The 17,256-nt window shown below is 49.0% G+C and overlaps 1 protein-coding gene across 1 annotated transcript in view; it reads right to left on the bottom strand.

The window, feature by feature from the left end:
• FRMPD4 (FERM and PDZ domain containing 4) overlaps positions 1 to 17,256 on the bottom strand; it is a 535,991-nt gene that overhangs the window by 28,501 nt on the left and 490,234 nt on the right. The window contains exons 6-9 of the mRNA XM_081080933.1: positions 9,959 to 10,063; positions 6,929 to 7,036; positions 2,804 to 2,935; positions 86 to 205 (exon numbers count right to left, since the gene is read on the bottom strand). Of these exons, the coding sequence (XP_080937059.1) occupies positions 86 to 205; positions 2,804 to 2,935; positions 6,929 to 7,036; positions 9,959 to 10,063 (465 nt within the window). The remainder of the gene's footprint in view (positions 1 to 85; positions 206 to 2,803; positions 2,936 to 6,928; positions 7,037 to 9,958; positions 10,064 to 17,256) is intronic.

Here is a 17,256-nt window from a genome sequence, read left to right as displayed (position 1 = left end):
GCCCACCGAAGTGGGGGGTGGGGGAGATGGAACCAGTTCATTTATCCACAACATTCGCACGATACAGGCCCGCGCGCTCACGCACCTGCACGTAGAGATATTCAAAAGCAACCGGATCCCTCCGTAACAGGTCGATGGGGTCCTTCGGCACGAAGCTGATTCGGAAAAGACACCTCATCTTGTGGGAGCTGGGCCGCTGTGTCACCTGGAAGAGCAGAGCGACCACAGGGAGGCTCAGTGGGGACTGCGAAGCGGCCGAGGGCCCCAAGAGCAGAGGCAACTTTCCTGGGACATGGAGGGAAGGGGCGGCCAAGTTCTTCCAGTGTCTGTCACAGGTGCTCATTCCCCGGAAACGCACCGAGCCTGGGACGTAGGTCCGGTGCCCCCCAAGAAGACCCTGAGAGGAAGGACTTGCTGAGGAACTGTCCCCAGGAGCAGCAGGCGGGAGAGGATGGGGGGCCAGCCCATGGTCCCCAGGGGGGCTCAGCCACAGCCCGGCCCTTGGGGGGTAACTTCAGGCACGGGGCCTGGGGCAGCACAGACTGGTGCTTGGCTTGGGGCTGTGCCAGGGGGACCAGTGCATTGCAGGTTGGACAGAATGTGCGCCAGTGAGCGCGGTCCCGCCCCAAGATAAGATGCTCCATGTTGTCATGGCAACCAGAGCCAGGGTGGGGGCGGGAAGACAGTTTGGGCTTCTGCACTGAATCTGGAGTCAAGTTTCCAAACGACCGCGGACTTCGGATGCCGTGACTTTGTTCAAATCAAATCGCTCCACGTTGCTTGGAATCCAGCACTGTCCCCCAGGGTCAGGGACGCGGCTCATTCGGATTCGCTGTCCTTCCCTGCCAGCGCGGCATGCGCAACTACTGCGGCCGCTGCTCACCTCCTCTGGCCACAAAGGCGATCAGCGGGGGACAGCAGGTGCTTAGCACACAGGTGAACGAACGAAAAGACCCTGGACTCCAAGAAAGAGGGAAAGAGCCCTTCCATGTCCCCAAAAGAGGCCAACACGACACACGTAAGGCCGGGCAGCCCCAGCCAGCACAGCTGTTCTGCCTGCAGGTTTATGCGCTCGGATGTACTCTCTATGCACGTGCACGCGGTTTCATGGACTTGTGACAACTTTTATGCGGGGAACAAATCTGGAAAAGCAAGAATGTTTGTGAACTGCCACTTAGAAATTCAAAATAAATACAGCAATAGCTTTACTGAGCCTCATGGCGTGTGTGTGTGTGTGTGTGTGTGTGTGTGTGTGTGTGTGTGTGTGCTTACAGTTTACATGTCGAGTAGAATTTTAACGGGACAACACGCCCTGCTTTGAAAGGTGACCGGGCACCGTGGCAGGTAGTGACACGGACCCAGCTTCATGGCTGTGGGCAGGATTGAGACCCAGGGTTGTGGGCCGTGGTCCCTGCCGGGTGGTAAAGGAACGCAGAAACCACAGCAGGAACCCAAGAGCCTCCAGTTCCCTCCTCAAGGAACTCTCCTACACGGAGCAATGGCTTGAAATCCCTCGTACAGACAAGCCAGGGTGTGGGGCTGGAGGTAGCAGCCAAGCAGCCGGCTCGCCTCCCCAGGGAACAGATGGGGCGGCATCGTGGCCACCAGGAACTGGGGCGCAGCGCTGGATCCCATGTTCACAGTGGGCAGGGCTGGGGCAGGGACTCGAGGCTCCCGAAAATAGTCTGAAGTAGACACCCAGCGCCTAAAGCCACGCGTCCGATTGCGCCTGAACTTAAAGGACCTCAGAGGCCATTTCCTTTCATAGTTTCAGGAGGCCAATGATGAAAACAGGTGACCAGTCATTCTAACGACAGAAAAGGGAATTGTCCAGAGCCGCGTTCTCAGCGAGTGGCTGCCGAGGCTGTGAGTGACAAATCTGTTTCTCAGGTGAACTGACAGTCTGTGGACAATGACAGAAAGGGAAACGTCACCTGGAGGCATAAAATCCATTATTAACGCCGCACTTCCCTTAGTGCGGCTGCCCAGCGATGCCGTGAACACATTGAAAGCATCTGCAGGCAGAAGGACACTGGGCGGGAGGGATAGTGGGTAGGAGGGATGCTGGGGTGGGAGGAATGCTGGGGAGGGAGGGATGCTGGGGAGGGAGGGATGCTGGGGGGGGGAGGGATGCTGGGGAGGGAGGGATGCTGGGGGGGAGGGATAGTAAGGAGGGAGGGATGCTGGGGGGGAGGGATGCTGGGGAGGGAGGGATGCTGGGGGGGAGGGATAGTAAGGAGGGAGGGATGCTGGGGGGGGAGGGATGCTGGGGAGGGAGGGATGCTGGGGAGGGAGGAATGCTGGGGAGGGAGGGATGCTGGGGAGGGAGGGATGCTGGGGTGGGAGGGATGCTGGGGAGGGAGGGATGCTGGGGAGGGAGGGATAGTAGGGAGGGATGCTGGGGTGGGAGGGATGCTGGGGAGGGAGGGATAGTAGGGAGGGAGGGATGCTGGGGTGGGAGGGATGCTGGGGAGGAAGGGATGCTGAGGAGGGAGGGATAGTAGGGAGGGAGGGATGCTGGGGTGGGAGGGATAGTAAGGAGGGAGGGATGCTGGGGGGGGAGGGATGCTGGGGAGGGAGGGATGCTGGTGGGGAGGGATGCTGGGGAGGGAGGGATAGTAGGGAGGGATGCTGGGGAGGGAGGGATGCTGGGGAGGGAGGAAAGTAGGATGGGAGGGATGCCGGGGGCAGGAGAAATAATGGGGCAGGAGGGATGCCGGGGCAGATGGTGGTGCTGAGAGGAGGGATGCCAGGGTGGGGTGGCCTCTGTGCGTCAGCCATATCATCAGGGGGAGCCCCGCACCTGAGTGAGGGTCTCCTGCTCGTGCAGCAGCAGCAGCTTGCTCCCGGCCCCCTCCGTCCTCTGCTCCAGCATGAGGGAGAAGTGCTCGATGCCTTTGATGGACAGCTTCTCCTGAAGGGTCAGGATGACATCCTAACAGAGGAAACGTGGACAAGATGCAATCAAAACCCAGGCAGTGCCTGGCCGGTGGGGCTCAGTGGTCGACCTATGAACCAGGAGGGCGTCGACCTATGAACCAGGAGGTCATGGTTCGATTCCCAGTCAGGGCACATGTCCAAGTTGCAGGCTCGATCCCCAGTGTGGGGTGTGCAGGAGGCAGCCCATCCATGACTCTCTCTCATCATGGATGTTACTCTCTCTCTCCCCCTCTCCCTTTCTCTCTGAAATCAACAAAATATATATTTCTAAAAATCCCAAAGAGGGTGGCATTCAACGGCGGCAACTTCCGGAGACATTTTTGTTGTCACAATAGGATTGGGGTTGCTAGGCGCAGAGGGATGCTAAGTGTTTTGCAATGTATAAGACACGCCCACAACAAAGAATTATCTGGCCCAAAGTATCAACACGCAAGGCTACAGCAAGGTTTGGACTCCTCTCTGAAGACTTTTTAAAATGTCTCCAGGCCCCTGGGAGACAAAGATTCCCACACCCACCCACCACCAAAAAAAATCATCATTCCATGGAAACACCGTGACTATATTGAATTTTATCAAAAGATGTTTGGTTTCATAATTTTTCACTCCAGGCCCAGAGAAGAGAAAACAACGCCAGCCTTTGTGTCGCAACACACACTTTCTAAAAGCTCCTGAATCGCCAGGGAAGACGCTGGGAAATCAATAGCAATACACTGTTCCTATTGCGACTCTGTAGCAAGAATGCTGGCAATTTGTATTAAACACTGTCATATCCTTGCAAAACTGGACGATTTCCACTTGGTGCCCACCAGCCCGTGTCTGTTGTGATAATAAGGCTGTTAGGTACCAGCTAAGATAACTATAATTTCATGTGAACTTTTTGCATTGCTTGCTGTCTTCTCATTCTCATCTGCCGTCCTCGGAGAAATCAAACTTAGTCTAGTGTGGGCTGCTATAATAAACAGGCCAGAGGGAATCTACAACGGGAGGCAGTCTCTTCTAAATTCCCATTTCTTTCGGTTAAAAAATGCATTCAAGCCCTAGCCGGTGTGGCTCAGTGGACAGAGCATCAGCCTACTGACTGAAGGGTCCCAGGTTCAATTCCGGTCAAGGGCACATGCCCGGGTTGTGGGCTCCATCCCCAGTAAGGGGCGTGCAGGAGGCAGCCGATCCATGATTCTCTCTCATCATGGATGTTTCTGTCTCTCTCTCCCTTCTTCTCTGAAATCAATACAAATACATATATATTTTTTTAAAGAAAGTTTTGCCTCTTTACTCCTGGCTCTTGGGAGGGAACTGCTCTAGCCTTGGACAGCCTTGCCTGATAGGAGTAGCTTTGTTTCCCCGGGGACCTGGGGCCACAGTAGATAGCGTGTGCTCACAACATGACTCCGGTGGGGACCGTGGGACCTGTGGGGTCAGCTCGACCTCTGGCGGGGCCGGCTGCTGGTCAGCTCTGTCTGTGCAGCCGGCTGCCAGGAACAACTGGACAGCAGGCTCGGCTGGCAGCACTTTGTGCACGTTGTCACGTGACTGCTGCAGAAAAGGCTGTCTGCACAGGCCCCTGGGACAGGACAGCTGGAAGTCCCAGGCCAAGCCCTGTGCCTGGGACACTGCTTTCCTGTGGCTGATGTCACCGTCTCCTGTGGCTGCAATCACCTGGAACTGGGAGTGTGACAATTTGCTGAGTCCTGGGAGGTCCCTCGAGTGGATTATTGAATCTGGGAGTGGGTTCTTTGAGACAGGAGCAGAGGCGGGGAGTGGCAACAGGTCAAATGTCCCACAAACACTCCGATATTTACTCTCCAGGCCTGTCCAGGGAACGCTTGCCAACTCCTAGGTAAGCTGACTAATATTTAGAGTAACATCTCGCTGTGAACTGACGTGGAGTAGGAATAAAATAAAATAAAAGACTTCTGCCGTCATCAGCATTTAACATTAGCAGCCTGGTATGAAGGAAGTTCATATTTCATCTGGAATGACTTAAGGCTGCTTTAAATGCTTGATCATCAATCTACGCTTCTTGTCTGCTCTATTACCTACTCAGCCGCTACCGATTTAAAGCGATTCCAAACAAGCTGCGTGCTGGGATCCCGATAAGAAGAATGCACAGTGAGTGGGCCTTGGTAGGAATGCTCCCACTCAGGTTTGTGCTGATTAATTTTAAAAACTGAGAATTCGGGGTTGACGATGAATAGACATTTTCAATACACAGTTGATAGTCGCTTGATACACTCCTTACACAAGATCATCACTAGGGACTTTTTTTTTAACCTCAATAAAATCTTTTTTTCCTGTGCATTTAAAGAAAGCCTATTTTAGGCGGATGGAGCATGAGGGAACAATCAATCTCTGAACACACTTTTCTCCAATAAAAAAGAGAATATGTATTTTTTCCCCCAGGAACAAAGCATTGGGGGTGGGGTAGGAAACCCCTATGCTTTATAACAGTGGTTCTCAACCTTCTGGCCCTTTAAATACAGTTCCTCATGTTGTGACCCAACCATAAAATGATTTTCGTTGCTACTTCATAACTGTCATGTTGCTACTGTTATGAATCGTCATGTAAATAGCTGATATACAGGATGGTCTTAGGCGACCCCTGTGAAAGGATCATTCGACCTCCAAAGGGGCCGCGACCCACAGGCTGAGAACCGCTGCTTTATAATAATGCCCATTATGCAAACTCACCTGTGGCTCTGAAATACAGTAGCGCCCCCCCCCCCACCCCTTTATCTGCAGTTTCGCTTTCCGAGGTTTCAGTTATCCGCGGTCAACTGCAGCCCCAAAATATCGAATGGAAAATTCCAGAAATAAACAATTCATAAGTTCTTCCTTCCACCCGGGAAGTGACTCCTCCATTTATCCGGTGACTCCATGATCTGTACACTCCCACCTGTTAGTCACTTAGCAGGGGTTATCGGATCGCCCGCTGTCATCGCAAGGCTTGTGTTCAAGCCTTTGTTTTTCTTCCTAATGGCCTCAAGGCACAGAGCACTGATGCCGGCCATTCGGACAAGCCTCAGAGAAGCCGGATAAGCCTCAGAGAAGCCATAAGCGCTTCCTTTCAGGGAAGGTATGCGTGTATGGGAAAAATCACCGTGTATATAGAGATCGTTGCCATCCGCGGTTTCAGGCATCCGCGGGGGGTCTCTGAAGTCATGTCCCATGGATAAGGGGGGGCTACCGTAACTGAATTGCTCTGTGGCTCTTCCTCATTCCTGCCCTTTATGCATCATTGCCATGAAAGCAGTTCCAGTCGGAAAAGTCACTGTTAGCTCTGAATCGCGCCATCCCTTGTTTTCGCTGGACACCAGAGGAGCAGATACTCAATGAACAGCTAACGGCTTCGTCTTCCTGGGGCTCACGCCGCTGAGAGACCCCGCTCGCTTTGGGCAGGGCGCCGAGCCTTCCTGGTGCATTCGGGCTCCTTTCATTCATGGTTGCATTCAAATGACTGGCTGCCCTGGCTCAGCACTGATGGCTTATCAGTCTGCGTACACACACACACACACACACACACACACAGCAGAACCTTCGGAGGCTAAGCTTTTCGTCTTGTATTTACACACTTCCTGATTTGTTTTGTTTTGTTTTGAATCCTCCCGAGGATATCTTTCCATTGATTTTTCGGGAGAGTGGAAGGGACGGGGAGAGACAGAGAGAGAGGAACATCAATGTGAGAGAGACACATCAATTGGACGCTTCCAGCACATGCCCCCGACTAGGGCCTGGGCCAGGGAGGAGCCTGTAACCGAGATAAGTATGTGCCCTTGACCTGAATCGAACCTGGAAGCCTTCGGTCCGCAGGCCAACGCTCTACCCACAGAGCCACACCGGCCAGGCCTCACACACTCCCTTATTGGGAAGCAACCGAACGCTTCTCAGCGATAGACAAGTAGTTCTCAAAGAAGGCCTGCCCCATGAGACACGGGGGCAGCTTCCGCTCGCTGCCCGAGGGGGTCCAGGCAGAGCTCAGCGGTCCCCTTACCTTTATGGAGGTGCTCGAGTCAAAACGGAAGGACTTGGTCTGCCCGTTTTCCAGATAGACTTTCAACACGTTTGGCATAAACAGAAGCGAATTGTCCTTAACAGTTTCCTGTTTGAGAACAAAAGAGAGGGAGGGGTTAAAGTCAGTGGGATTATAATTCTGCTCTTCGCAATAGCCGCGTATATCTACAATGTATCCGAGCACAACATACATAAAAACAAAGACCAAGAGAAGTCTCTGAGGCCAACCAAGGTGTCCCTTTGTTGATATCCAAATGCAGTTGTTCATAGAAAAATCCTTTTCCGCCTACAAATAACTCAGCTGATTCAAAGAAAAGAACTTTTCCCATCAGAAGATCAATCAGAGGAGTTTTTTTAAAAAAGGTATATTTTTATTGATTTCAGAGAGTAAGGGAGAGGGAGAAACATTGATGATGAGAGAGAGAATCATGGATTGGCTGCCTCCTGCACGCCCCCTACTGGGGATCGAGCCCACAGCCTGGGCATGTGCTCTTGACTGGGAATTGAACCATGACCTCCTGGTTCCTAGGTCGATACTCAACCACTGAGCCACACCGGCCGGGATAGAGGAGTATTTTTAAATCGAGGTGTCCCACTGGAAAATGCCATTACAGAAATGGCTCCCCTGTACCTACGCCACAGGGTGTGGGTCAAGGCCAGGCTTTCGCAGAGCAGCGCGTCTGGGGAGAAGGAGCCCCGGGCTGATGGAGTGCGATGCGACGCCTGCTGGTGGCCGGCAGGTCACGACAGTGAACCTCAAGCCTTGATCAGCTTCAAAGCTGAAGTTATTTTGTGAAACAATTTTTACTTCATTTAGGAAGATTTCCCCCAAACTCAAAGGAATGGGGTAGTGTGTTAATGGAGTAGAACATTAAGTCTATAACAAACAGATCATAGTTTAAAGAATGTGCCCGACCGGTGTGGCTCAGTGGTTGAGCATCAAACCTGTGAACCAGGAGGTCACGGCTTGATTCCCGGTCAAGGGCACATGCCCTGGTTGCGGGCTCAATCCCCAGTGGGGGGCGTGCAAGAGGCAGCTGATCCATGATTCTCTCTCATCGTGGATGTTTCTTTCTCCCTCTCCCTTCCTCTCTGAAATCAATAAAAATATATTTAAAAAAGGAGGAATCCCTGGGTGAGCTGTGTTGCTCACATGTGGTTGGCTGTGAAGTCACAGGAGTGAGGGGAAGTCAGTAGCTGTGCAACCCCACGCCCCCTGTTGGACAGATGAGGAAAGGGACTATTTGAGGGCCAGGCTCCTGTCTGTCACTTCCCACTTCTTTCTCTGAAATCCGTTCCTCTCCTTTCTACTCCACCCGGGACTTCTGTGCTGCCCAGTTCATGTGGCTCCAAGTTCAGGAGGCATGACACACAATAACTCAGAAGAGCAAGAGCAGACGGGGAGTGAAGATGGTCACAGAGGCTGAGGAGCAGACACGTGACCAAATGGCCCAGAGGATGGGCCCCCCGGGCTGGGTCCGCACACACCAGCTGCCTGGAACGAGCCCTGTTCTATACAGGGACACAGGGACACTGCCCAGCAGCTGCCAGCTATAGTCTCTCTAAAGATGCATCAACGCATGGCCCATCTCCCACTCGGAAACTTGAGAAAAGATGAGGGGATGTCACAGGACACAGCGATTCCTCTGTGACTGGAACCTTCCAGCCTTCAGCTGGGATGGGCTTGTTCTGAGATGATAATGTATGCTAACTCTCCATCCTGGGGGACGCGAGTCCACTGAACCGTGCAGCACAAGCCACAGTGTGAAGCGGGGAGAGGAAATGAGATGATAGAGGGGCGATCGGGAGGCCAAGGCCACAGGCAAATGCTCACAGGGCAGCACCGTGGCAGCCTGATGCCGCCGCCCACGAGCATCACAATAGTATGACAGATGGGCCGGCTGAGCCCCTGGCGCCCAGCTGGGGCTGACAGAGGTCAGCAAGCTGGAGCTGGGAGATGCTTGGTCCACGCGTGCCTGGCCCAGGATGTGCAGGCTACATCTTCAAAGTCAGATTCAGGACGGCGCTCAGGGGAGAGTTCCCGACCCATAAGAAGCATGACATGGAAGAGATTTTACCCGTGTCAGTTTGTCAGGGGTGGGGAACCTTTTTTCTGCCCAGACCCATTGGGATATTTGTAACACTATTCGTGGGCCATATAGAATGATCAACTGAAAAATGAGCCTGCTCTATTTGCTCAGACATTTGATGAATTCACCTCTAATGCCTTGGCAGGGCCAGACCCAATGATTTCCCGGGCCTTGTATGGCCCGCGGGCCGGACGTTCCCCACCCCTGATTAATAATAGCAAGAGCAACAATAAACCCTCCACAAAAAAAGCTGGCATTTCAAAGTTCTAAGAAATTAGTGCCCTAGATGACAGCTTTCTCAAAACAGAAAACAAAAGGCTATTTTTTTTTTTTGGAGAAAATCGAAAATAAAGCCTCCTATCAATGTTTGCATTATTCATTTAGAAGATCAATGATGTGCCTGAGCAATCATGATTTCTATCAAGAGCTATTAATGGAAATCCTGGTTGCATATATGAACGTTTTCCATCATTTTAACTGCTTTCCATTTTGATTAGTTAAAACAATAGGGCGTTTTATTCTGGATAAGGGAAAAATATTAGTCGATATGCAAGACTTATTTCAAGATACACAGAGGCTCCCATGGAAGAATGCTGAGTTGGCAGAACAGGAAGAAACAGGTGGAATTTCAAAGGGGCACATTTTACTCAAAAAAAGGCGATGCCAGTGACGTCCAATCAAATGAACTCCTTTGCAAGGAAGTGAGGTCTTTAACGCCAGAAGCATTCAAGGAAATACCGGACTCTTCCGGATCCTGGAAATGCTGGGGGGGACCTATCAGACACCACCGGGTGACCCTGAGATTTGACGCCCCTGTGAAATCCAGCAACCAGTGTCAGGCCCATCTTTCCAGTGGGTGCTGGCCTTGCTTAGTGCCTCAGTGACTCGCTCCAGTCACAAGCAGGCGACTGTCCACTCACCGACACCTGCCCGTTGATGATCACCTCCTCGGAGAAGCGTACTTTCACGGGGTTGGACTTTAACCGGGCCTTCTTTGCGGCGCTAATGAACGCTGACTTGGGAGACTGAAAACCAGAAAACATTTCATCGGGTTACTGATGACATAATACAGAGCTTTTAACAGCTGGTTTCTATCTTTTTTAAAAAATATATTTTTTAATTGATGTCAGAGAGGAAGGGAGAAGGAGAAGAGAAACATCAGGGATGAGAGAGAATCATGGATCGGCTGCCTCCTGCACGCCCCCTACTGGGGATCGAGCCCGCAACCCGGGCATGTGCCCTGACCAGAATCCAACCCAGGAACTTTGGTCAGCAGGCCAACGCTCTATCCACTGAGCCAAGCCGGCTAGGGCACCTTTTGGGTTTTTTTAATCCTCACGTGAGGATACATTTTCATTGATTCTTAGGGAGAGTGGGAGAGAGAGGAAAAGACAGAGGGAAACATCCATGTGAGAGAAACACATGCACTGTTGCCTCCTGCAAATGCCCTGACCAGGGCCCAGGCTGGGAGGAGCCTGTAACCAAGGTACATGCCCTTGACCGGAATCGAACCCGGGACCCTTCGGTCTGCAGGCTGACACTCTATCCACTGAGCCAAACTGGCTAGGGCTGGGTGTATTTTTTTATAAAAATTGCAAGGGTTGGGGTGCAGGAGGGAGGGGGGTAAGAGATCAACCAAAGGACTTGTATGCATGCATATAAGCATAACCAATGGACATAAGACACTGGGGGGTAGGGGAGGCCAGGGGATTGTCAAGGGCGGGGGAAAAAAAGGACACATATGTAATACCCTTTGTAATACTTTAAGCAATAAAACAATAAAAAAAAGAATCATAACAATGCAAAAAAAATTGCATTTTCTATTGAACCTAACATGGAGGTAAATATTTAGTTTGAATCACACAGTTGTTTATAGATTAAAATGGTCAAATATTGGAAATTGCATATGGTTCAATGTAATGATTTTTATACTACGTATTACTAAGAGATTGAAGATGTTGTGTAAAGAATTCTAGAAATTGCCTGGCTGGCATGGCTCAGTGGTTGAGCATCGACCTATGAACCAGGAGATCATAGTTTGATTCTGTCAGAGCACATGCTGGGGTTGCGGGCTCAATCCCCAATGTGGAGCTTGCAGGAGGCAGCCGACCCATGATTCTCTCTCATCATTGATGTTTCTATCTCTTTCTCCCTCTCTGAAATCAAATATATATATATATATATATATATAGTAATTGACTCTAGAATGAACAGAGAGGCGCAACCTTCTGTGTATTGCATTAATCTCAAGGCACTTATTTAGTGATCTAGTCATACAATGAAACTGCATTCAGTCATAAAAAGGAATGAAGCTCAGACACATGCTACAACATGGATGGACCTCAAACACATTATGTTAAGTGACAGAAACCAGGCACAAAGGCCCACCCATTGCATGATTTGATTCCATTTGTATGAAACACCCAGATGAGGCAAATCCCTAGAGAAGGAAGTAGATTAATGGCTGCCAGAGGCAAGGGGAGGGGAGAATGGGCGTGACTGCTCAGTGGGTACAAGGTGACAAACGTTCTGGAGCTGGATAGTGGCAATGGTTGCACAAGATTTCGAATGTACTTAATGTCACAAAATTGTATCCTTTAACATGCTTAAAATGGTAGATTTATGTTATCTCTATATATAAAAGGCTAATATGCAAAGTGTCCCTCAGGAGTTCAACCGGGAGTTTGATTGCTTGCTATGATGTGCACTGACCACCAGGGGGTGGCGTGAAAGGAAGGAAGGCTCTGGCCAGCAGCCGGAAGGCCCTGATCGGCCCAGATCGCCAGGAGGCCTAGGGACCCTACCCATGCACAGATTTCGTGCACCAGGCCTCTAGTGTATATATATATATATACAATAAATAATAAAATATTTTTACTATAATAATACAAAATATTACAATAAAAAAAATCACTGTTAAAAACGCAATAAAACGTGTGGGTATGCTAAGTGAAATAAGTCAGTCAGAGAAAGACAGGTATTACATAATCTCACTCATATGTGGAATCTTATGAACAAAATAAACTGATGATCAGAGTGGATCCAGAGACATGGAAGCATGGAACAGAGTGTGGAATCTCAGAGGGAAGGTGGGGAGTGTGGGAGGGTGGGAATAGGATGGTGAAGGCCTGGGGCAGGGGGCGGGGTAGGGTGGGCTGGAGGGGGTCAATGGGGGAACAAGGGGGTATATATAATACTTTCAACAATAAAGAATTCTTTTAAAATAATAATAATTTTAAAAACAAACAAACAAACAAAACATGTGTGGGTATACTCCTGGGTGGAGTGTTGCTTTAATACTGGGGAAACCTGTTATTTTGAAAGTTCCCCTCCATACCCACCCCATGCTTTGCTCTGAGAAATGTCAGAGGACTGGAAGGATGGATGGTTTGACCCCCAGAGCTTTAATTCCGCCACCAAGGCGATATATTTTAAGAGAATGGCTGCCCTTACAAACACACATTCACAAAATACCACAAAACCACTCCAAATGGCCGCTGTTCAAAAAGAAGCGCTTTGAACGCACTCAGAGTGCCTTGGCAAGTCCTCCCGCAGAGCTGGAGGGATGACAGCGGTGTTCTCATCAGTATCTTGGCAATTAGAGGCCGAGTTCAGTGATGATTAACGAACAAATCAGACAGCAGTGAGTTCATTCGCTTTTGATGTGCAATTTTTTAGCTGAAGGGAAAACATGATTCTCCCGCGATGATGTGAAGCAGGCGGTATTTACACCGGGCACAATGAACTGAGCACAAGTGAAGCGGTTATAATAAAGCTACACTACGCAGACCTGCCTAATTAGGCGAGATGTCAGAAGGCGGAACACCCCCTTCTCTGGCATTATTCGGGAATGAGGGGTTTCACACGTGTGAGGTTTAGTCTTCTATGCATCTGAATTTTTTTAAAAATATATTTTATTGATTTTTTACAGAGAGGAAGGGAGAGGGATAGAGAGTTAGAAACATCCATGAGAGAGAAACATCGATCAGCTGCCTCCTGCACACCTCCTACTGGGGATGTGCCCGCAACCAAGGTACATGACCTTGACCGGAATCGAACCTGGGACCTTTCAGTCCGCAGGCTGACGGTCTATCTACTGAGCCAAACCAATTAGGGCGCATCTAAATTTTTAAATGTAGTATTTTACCATACTTTTCTAAGAAGTTCTACATAATTCCTTGCCTCGATAAAAAAGCATATTTAACAGAACGTAATTTCTGATGCATATCATTTGCTGTGTGATCTTGGAATGCAGTGATGTCCCCATGGGCGTATATAGGGTTATTTGCCCCTAAGGCAAGTGGCCCTGTTTAGCAGAACTTGTCAAGATGAGATGCTTCGCACGGCTGGTGTGGCTCAGTGGTTGCATGTCGACCTATGAACCAGGAGGTCACAGTTCTATTCCTGGTCAGGGCACATGCCTAGGCTGTGGGCTCGATCCCCAGTAGGGGGCGGCAGGAGGCAGCTGATCAATGATTGTCTCTCATCACTGATGTTTCTATCTCTCTCTCCCTCTCCCCTCCTCTCTGAAAGCAATAAAAATATATTTTAAATAAAGAAAGATGGGCTGCTTCTCTCTTCTCCCTGTTGCTAGAGCATGCCCACTGCTCGGAGCCTCATTCCCATATCTATTTACCAGGCACTAACAACAAACCTGGTAATCTAGGAAAACCAGAAAGCACACCAGGTAGCCGAGGTAGTTAAGCAAATATCATGTTATACATATCAAGTCTAACTAAGAATCCATAGGAGTGCTTTTTTTCTTTTATCCTGGAGTCATATTTCATATCATCAACATACATTTTAAAAATTACATTCAGGCCCTAACCGGTTTGGCTCAGTGGATAGAGCGTCGGCCTGCGGACTGAAAGGTCCCAGGTTCGATTCTGGTCAAGGGCATGTACCTTGGCTGCGGGCACATCCCCAGTAGGGGGTGTGCAGGAGGCAGCTGATCGATGTTTCTCTCTCATCGATGTTTCTACCTCTCTATCCCTCTCCCTTCCTCTCTGTAAAAAATCAATAAAATATTTTTAAAAATTACATTCAGATCATAAAACCATAAGCTCTTCAAGTCTGAAGATCATTGAATTAGAATCAACAAAGTACTGGCTTATTCCAGTGGCTGGAGTTCATGGGAAATGTAAATGAGTCACTTCTGTAGTTTTTTATTTTTTTATGCTAATCCTCACCTGAGGATATTTTCCCATTGAATTTTAGAGAGAGTGGAAGAGATGGGGAGAGACAGAGAGAGAGAAACATCGATGTGAGAGAGACATATCAATTGGTTGCCTCCCACATGTGCCCTGACCAGAACCGGGATCGAGCCTGCAACCGAGGTAGGTACCCTTGACCAGAATCGAAACCGGGGCTCTTCAGTCCGAGGGCTGATGCTCTCTCCATTGAGCCAAACTGGTTAGGGTGAAACTGCAGTTTTAACTCAGATCTCTCTCTGCCGCTCAAAAATATACGATGTGCACCACTCCAAAACCTGGTGAATTAATTCTTAGCAACCTGCAGACCTGATCATAAGCACTTCATAGCCTGTGGTGGAAATGATAAGTAATTACTATTTAGAATAATCAGATTCTCCTGCTGTTAATTAATTTTGAGATTAGAAGGCCTCTAATTAACCCTTCACCCCTTTCCAAATCAGCTATTCCTAAGGTGGCCAAGATAAGTGTGCTGCATGCTCCTGATGCGTTAGATGCTCTCAGAAGTCGCTAGAACAGAGCTGGAAACAAATGACATCAATAAGATTAATTCCTGAAACTGAAGTGTAAGGCCTTGAACTTGTAATCCCCATAGCTTTACAGTACTACTCAGACAGTAGGCGCTGGGAAAATGCCTGTTGATGACATACTAGTTTGGAGTCCCCCCTAAAGCAGACCCTAAGACAAGGATTCACAGGCAGGCAGCTGAGTTGGGAGGCGCTCCCAGGAAGCACAGGTAGGAAAGTGGGGGAAGGGAGGCAGGGAAGGGGGGTAACCCATAAAGCATTCACTGTGAAGGCAGGCACCCCCTGAAAGCAACTGGACCACCATGGGAACCAAGGCAGACCACAGGCCTGAGAATTATACTGACAGAGGAAGAGGGGAAGCTGGGACCTTTATCCACCAGCTGCTGTTCCTCTGGGAGGAGTAACACCTCCGCACTTCCGGCACTTCCGGTGTGCTCCATGAGCATGCTCCTGCGGCCAGAAGCCCATAGGCAAGGAATCACTGGTTGTCTTGGTTGGAAAGTGGGTTGACATGCTTGACATGACACATGCCAAGTGAACCTGGTTCCAGTTCTAATAGCGTCTGCTACTGGGGCTTTCATGAGGAGGTCTGGAGCCTCCCTCGGGTGTGTGGAACATGCTGGAAGGTAGGCAGGAAGTGAGAGGCAGGCAAGTGGTTCCCTCAAAGAAACCTGATTGAATTTTTTTAGAGAGAGGGGAAGTGAAGGAGAGAGGAAGAGAGAGGAAGAGATGGAGAGAGGGAGAGAGAGAAACATCGATGTGAGTCACATTGATTGGTTGCTTCCCACATGTGTCACGACTAGAGCTGGGAATCAGACCTGTAACCAAGGTAGGGAGGAAGAGAGAGAGATAGATAGATAGATAGATAGATAGATAGACATCAGTTGGTTGCTTCCCACATGTCCCACAACTAGGGATCAGATCTGCAAACAAGGTAGGACATTGACCAGGAATCAAATCCATGTCCCTTTGGTCCACGGGCCAATGCTATAACCATTGAGCAACGGCTGGGGTGAGACTCTTTAAATACTCCTTGTTTCAGGTAAGGTTGAACTGGGAAGTTCTACATGTTTTGGTTTGTTTTAAATATATTTTTATTGCTGTCAGAGAGGAAGGGAGAGGGAGAGAGAGAGGAACATCAATGATGAGAGTGAATCACTGAATGGCTGCCTCCTGCACGCCACATACTGGGAATTGAGCCCGAAACCTGGGCATGTGCCCTTGCCCGGAATCGAACCCAGCACTCTTCAGTCCACAGGCTGACACTATCCACTGAGCAATACCAGCTAGGGCTGAAATGGGAAGTTCTAGACTTGGGAACTGGAGAAAGAAAAGAAGAAAGAAGCTGGCCAAGAAAGATCTGTAATAAAAAAAATAGTCACAGGCCTAGCTGGTTTGGCTCAGTGGATAGAGCATCGGTCTGCGGACTGAAGGGTTCCAGGTTCAATTCCGGTCGGGGGCACATGCCTGGGTTGTGGGATTGATCCCCAGTGGGGGGTGTGCAGGAGGCAACCAATCAATGATTCTCTCTCATCATTGATGTTTCTATCTCTCTCTCCCTCTCCCTTCCTCTCTGAAATCAATAAAATTATATATTTTTTTAAAAAATAGTCACATACAAGGAAAGAAGACAGCACATCAGAACCAAACAAATAAAATTCACGAGTAATGCAGAGATTCTCCTTCTAAAATTCCATACTGAGGAAATACTATTAGATATGGATAATAATAATACTAAATACATAGATACTACTACTAGTAAATACCAATAGGATTTATACAAAAAGATGTTCTTTGCAGAATTATTTATAATAGCAAAACATTAAAGGCATTATGAAGGGTTCTATGATACGGAGTTGGTTAAGTAAATCAACATAGGTTTTATAGGCATGTATATGACGCTTATGCAGAATTCTTGATGATACGGTAAAATGCTGGATATATGAAGTGAAAGAAGCAGAATAAAATTGTACATACAATATGATCTCAATTGTTGACAAGGCATAGAACAAACAGACTGATAGGAAAAGGGCCAGAATGTTCCTATTGGTTGTCGCTAGGGGAAAGGTTCTCCAACACATATTTGTCTACTTCTGTGTTTCCTTCTATACTGGCACAATTTTTTTCTCTAAGAAATAAAGTAAAAATGGTGGACAGAGCGCCCTCCATATTATTTCAAATATAAGGCAGCACACCCTGTTAAGAATGATTTCTTCTCACAGAATTGTGGGGACCCTACGATCTTCGTCCAGGCCCCCCTGACCTGGGCCTCCCTGGAGGCTGATTTCTGTGACTGGATGTTGGGGTGCCCTGAGCTCAGTTGTGAACATCGGCTTGCTGTCTAGACTGGACCTCATTAGGCAGAGGAAACACAACATTAAAAATGCGGGCCAGCAAATTACAAGGAAATAAAAATGCTAATTTTTATTGTCCGTAATAAAATCCCATTTATGGGTATTCGTTTGGTCTGCTGGGTCATCT

This window comes from Myotis nattereri (genome assembly GCF_964212035.1).
Source record: "Myotis nattereri genome assembly, chromosome: X".
NCBI lineage: Eukaryota > Metazoa > Chordata > Mammalia > Chiroptera > Vespertilionidae > Myotis > Myotis nattereri.
Note: the sequence above shows the minus strand (reverse complement) of the source record. Positions and strands in the feature narration are given on the sequence as shown.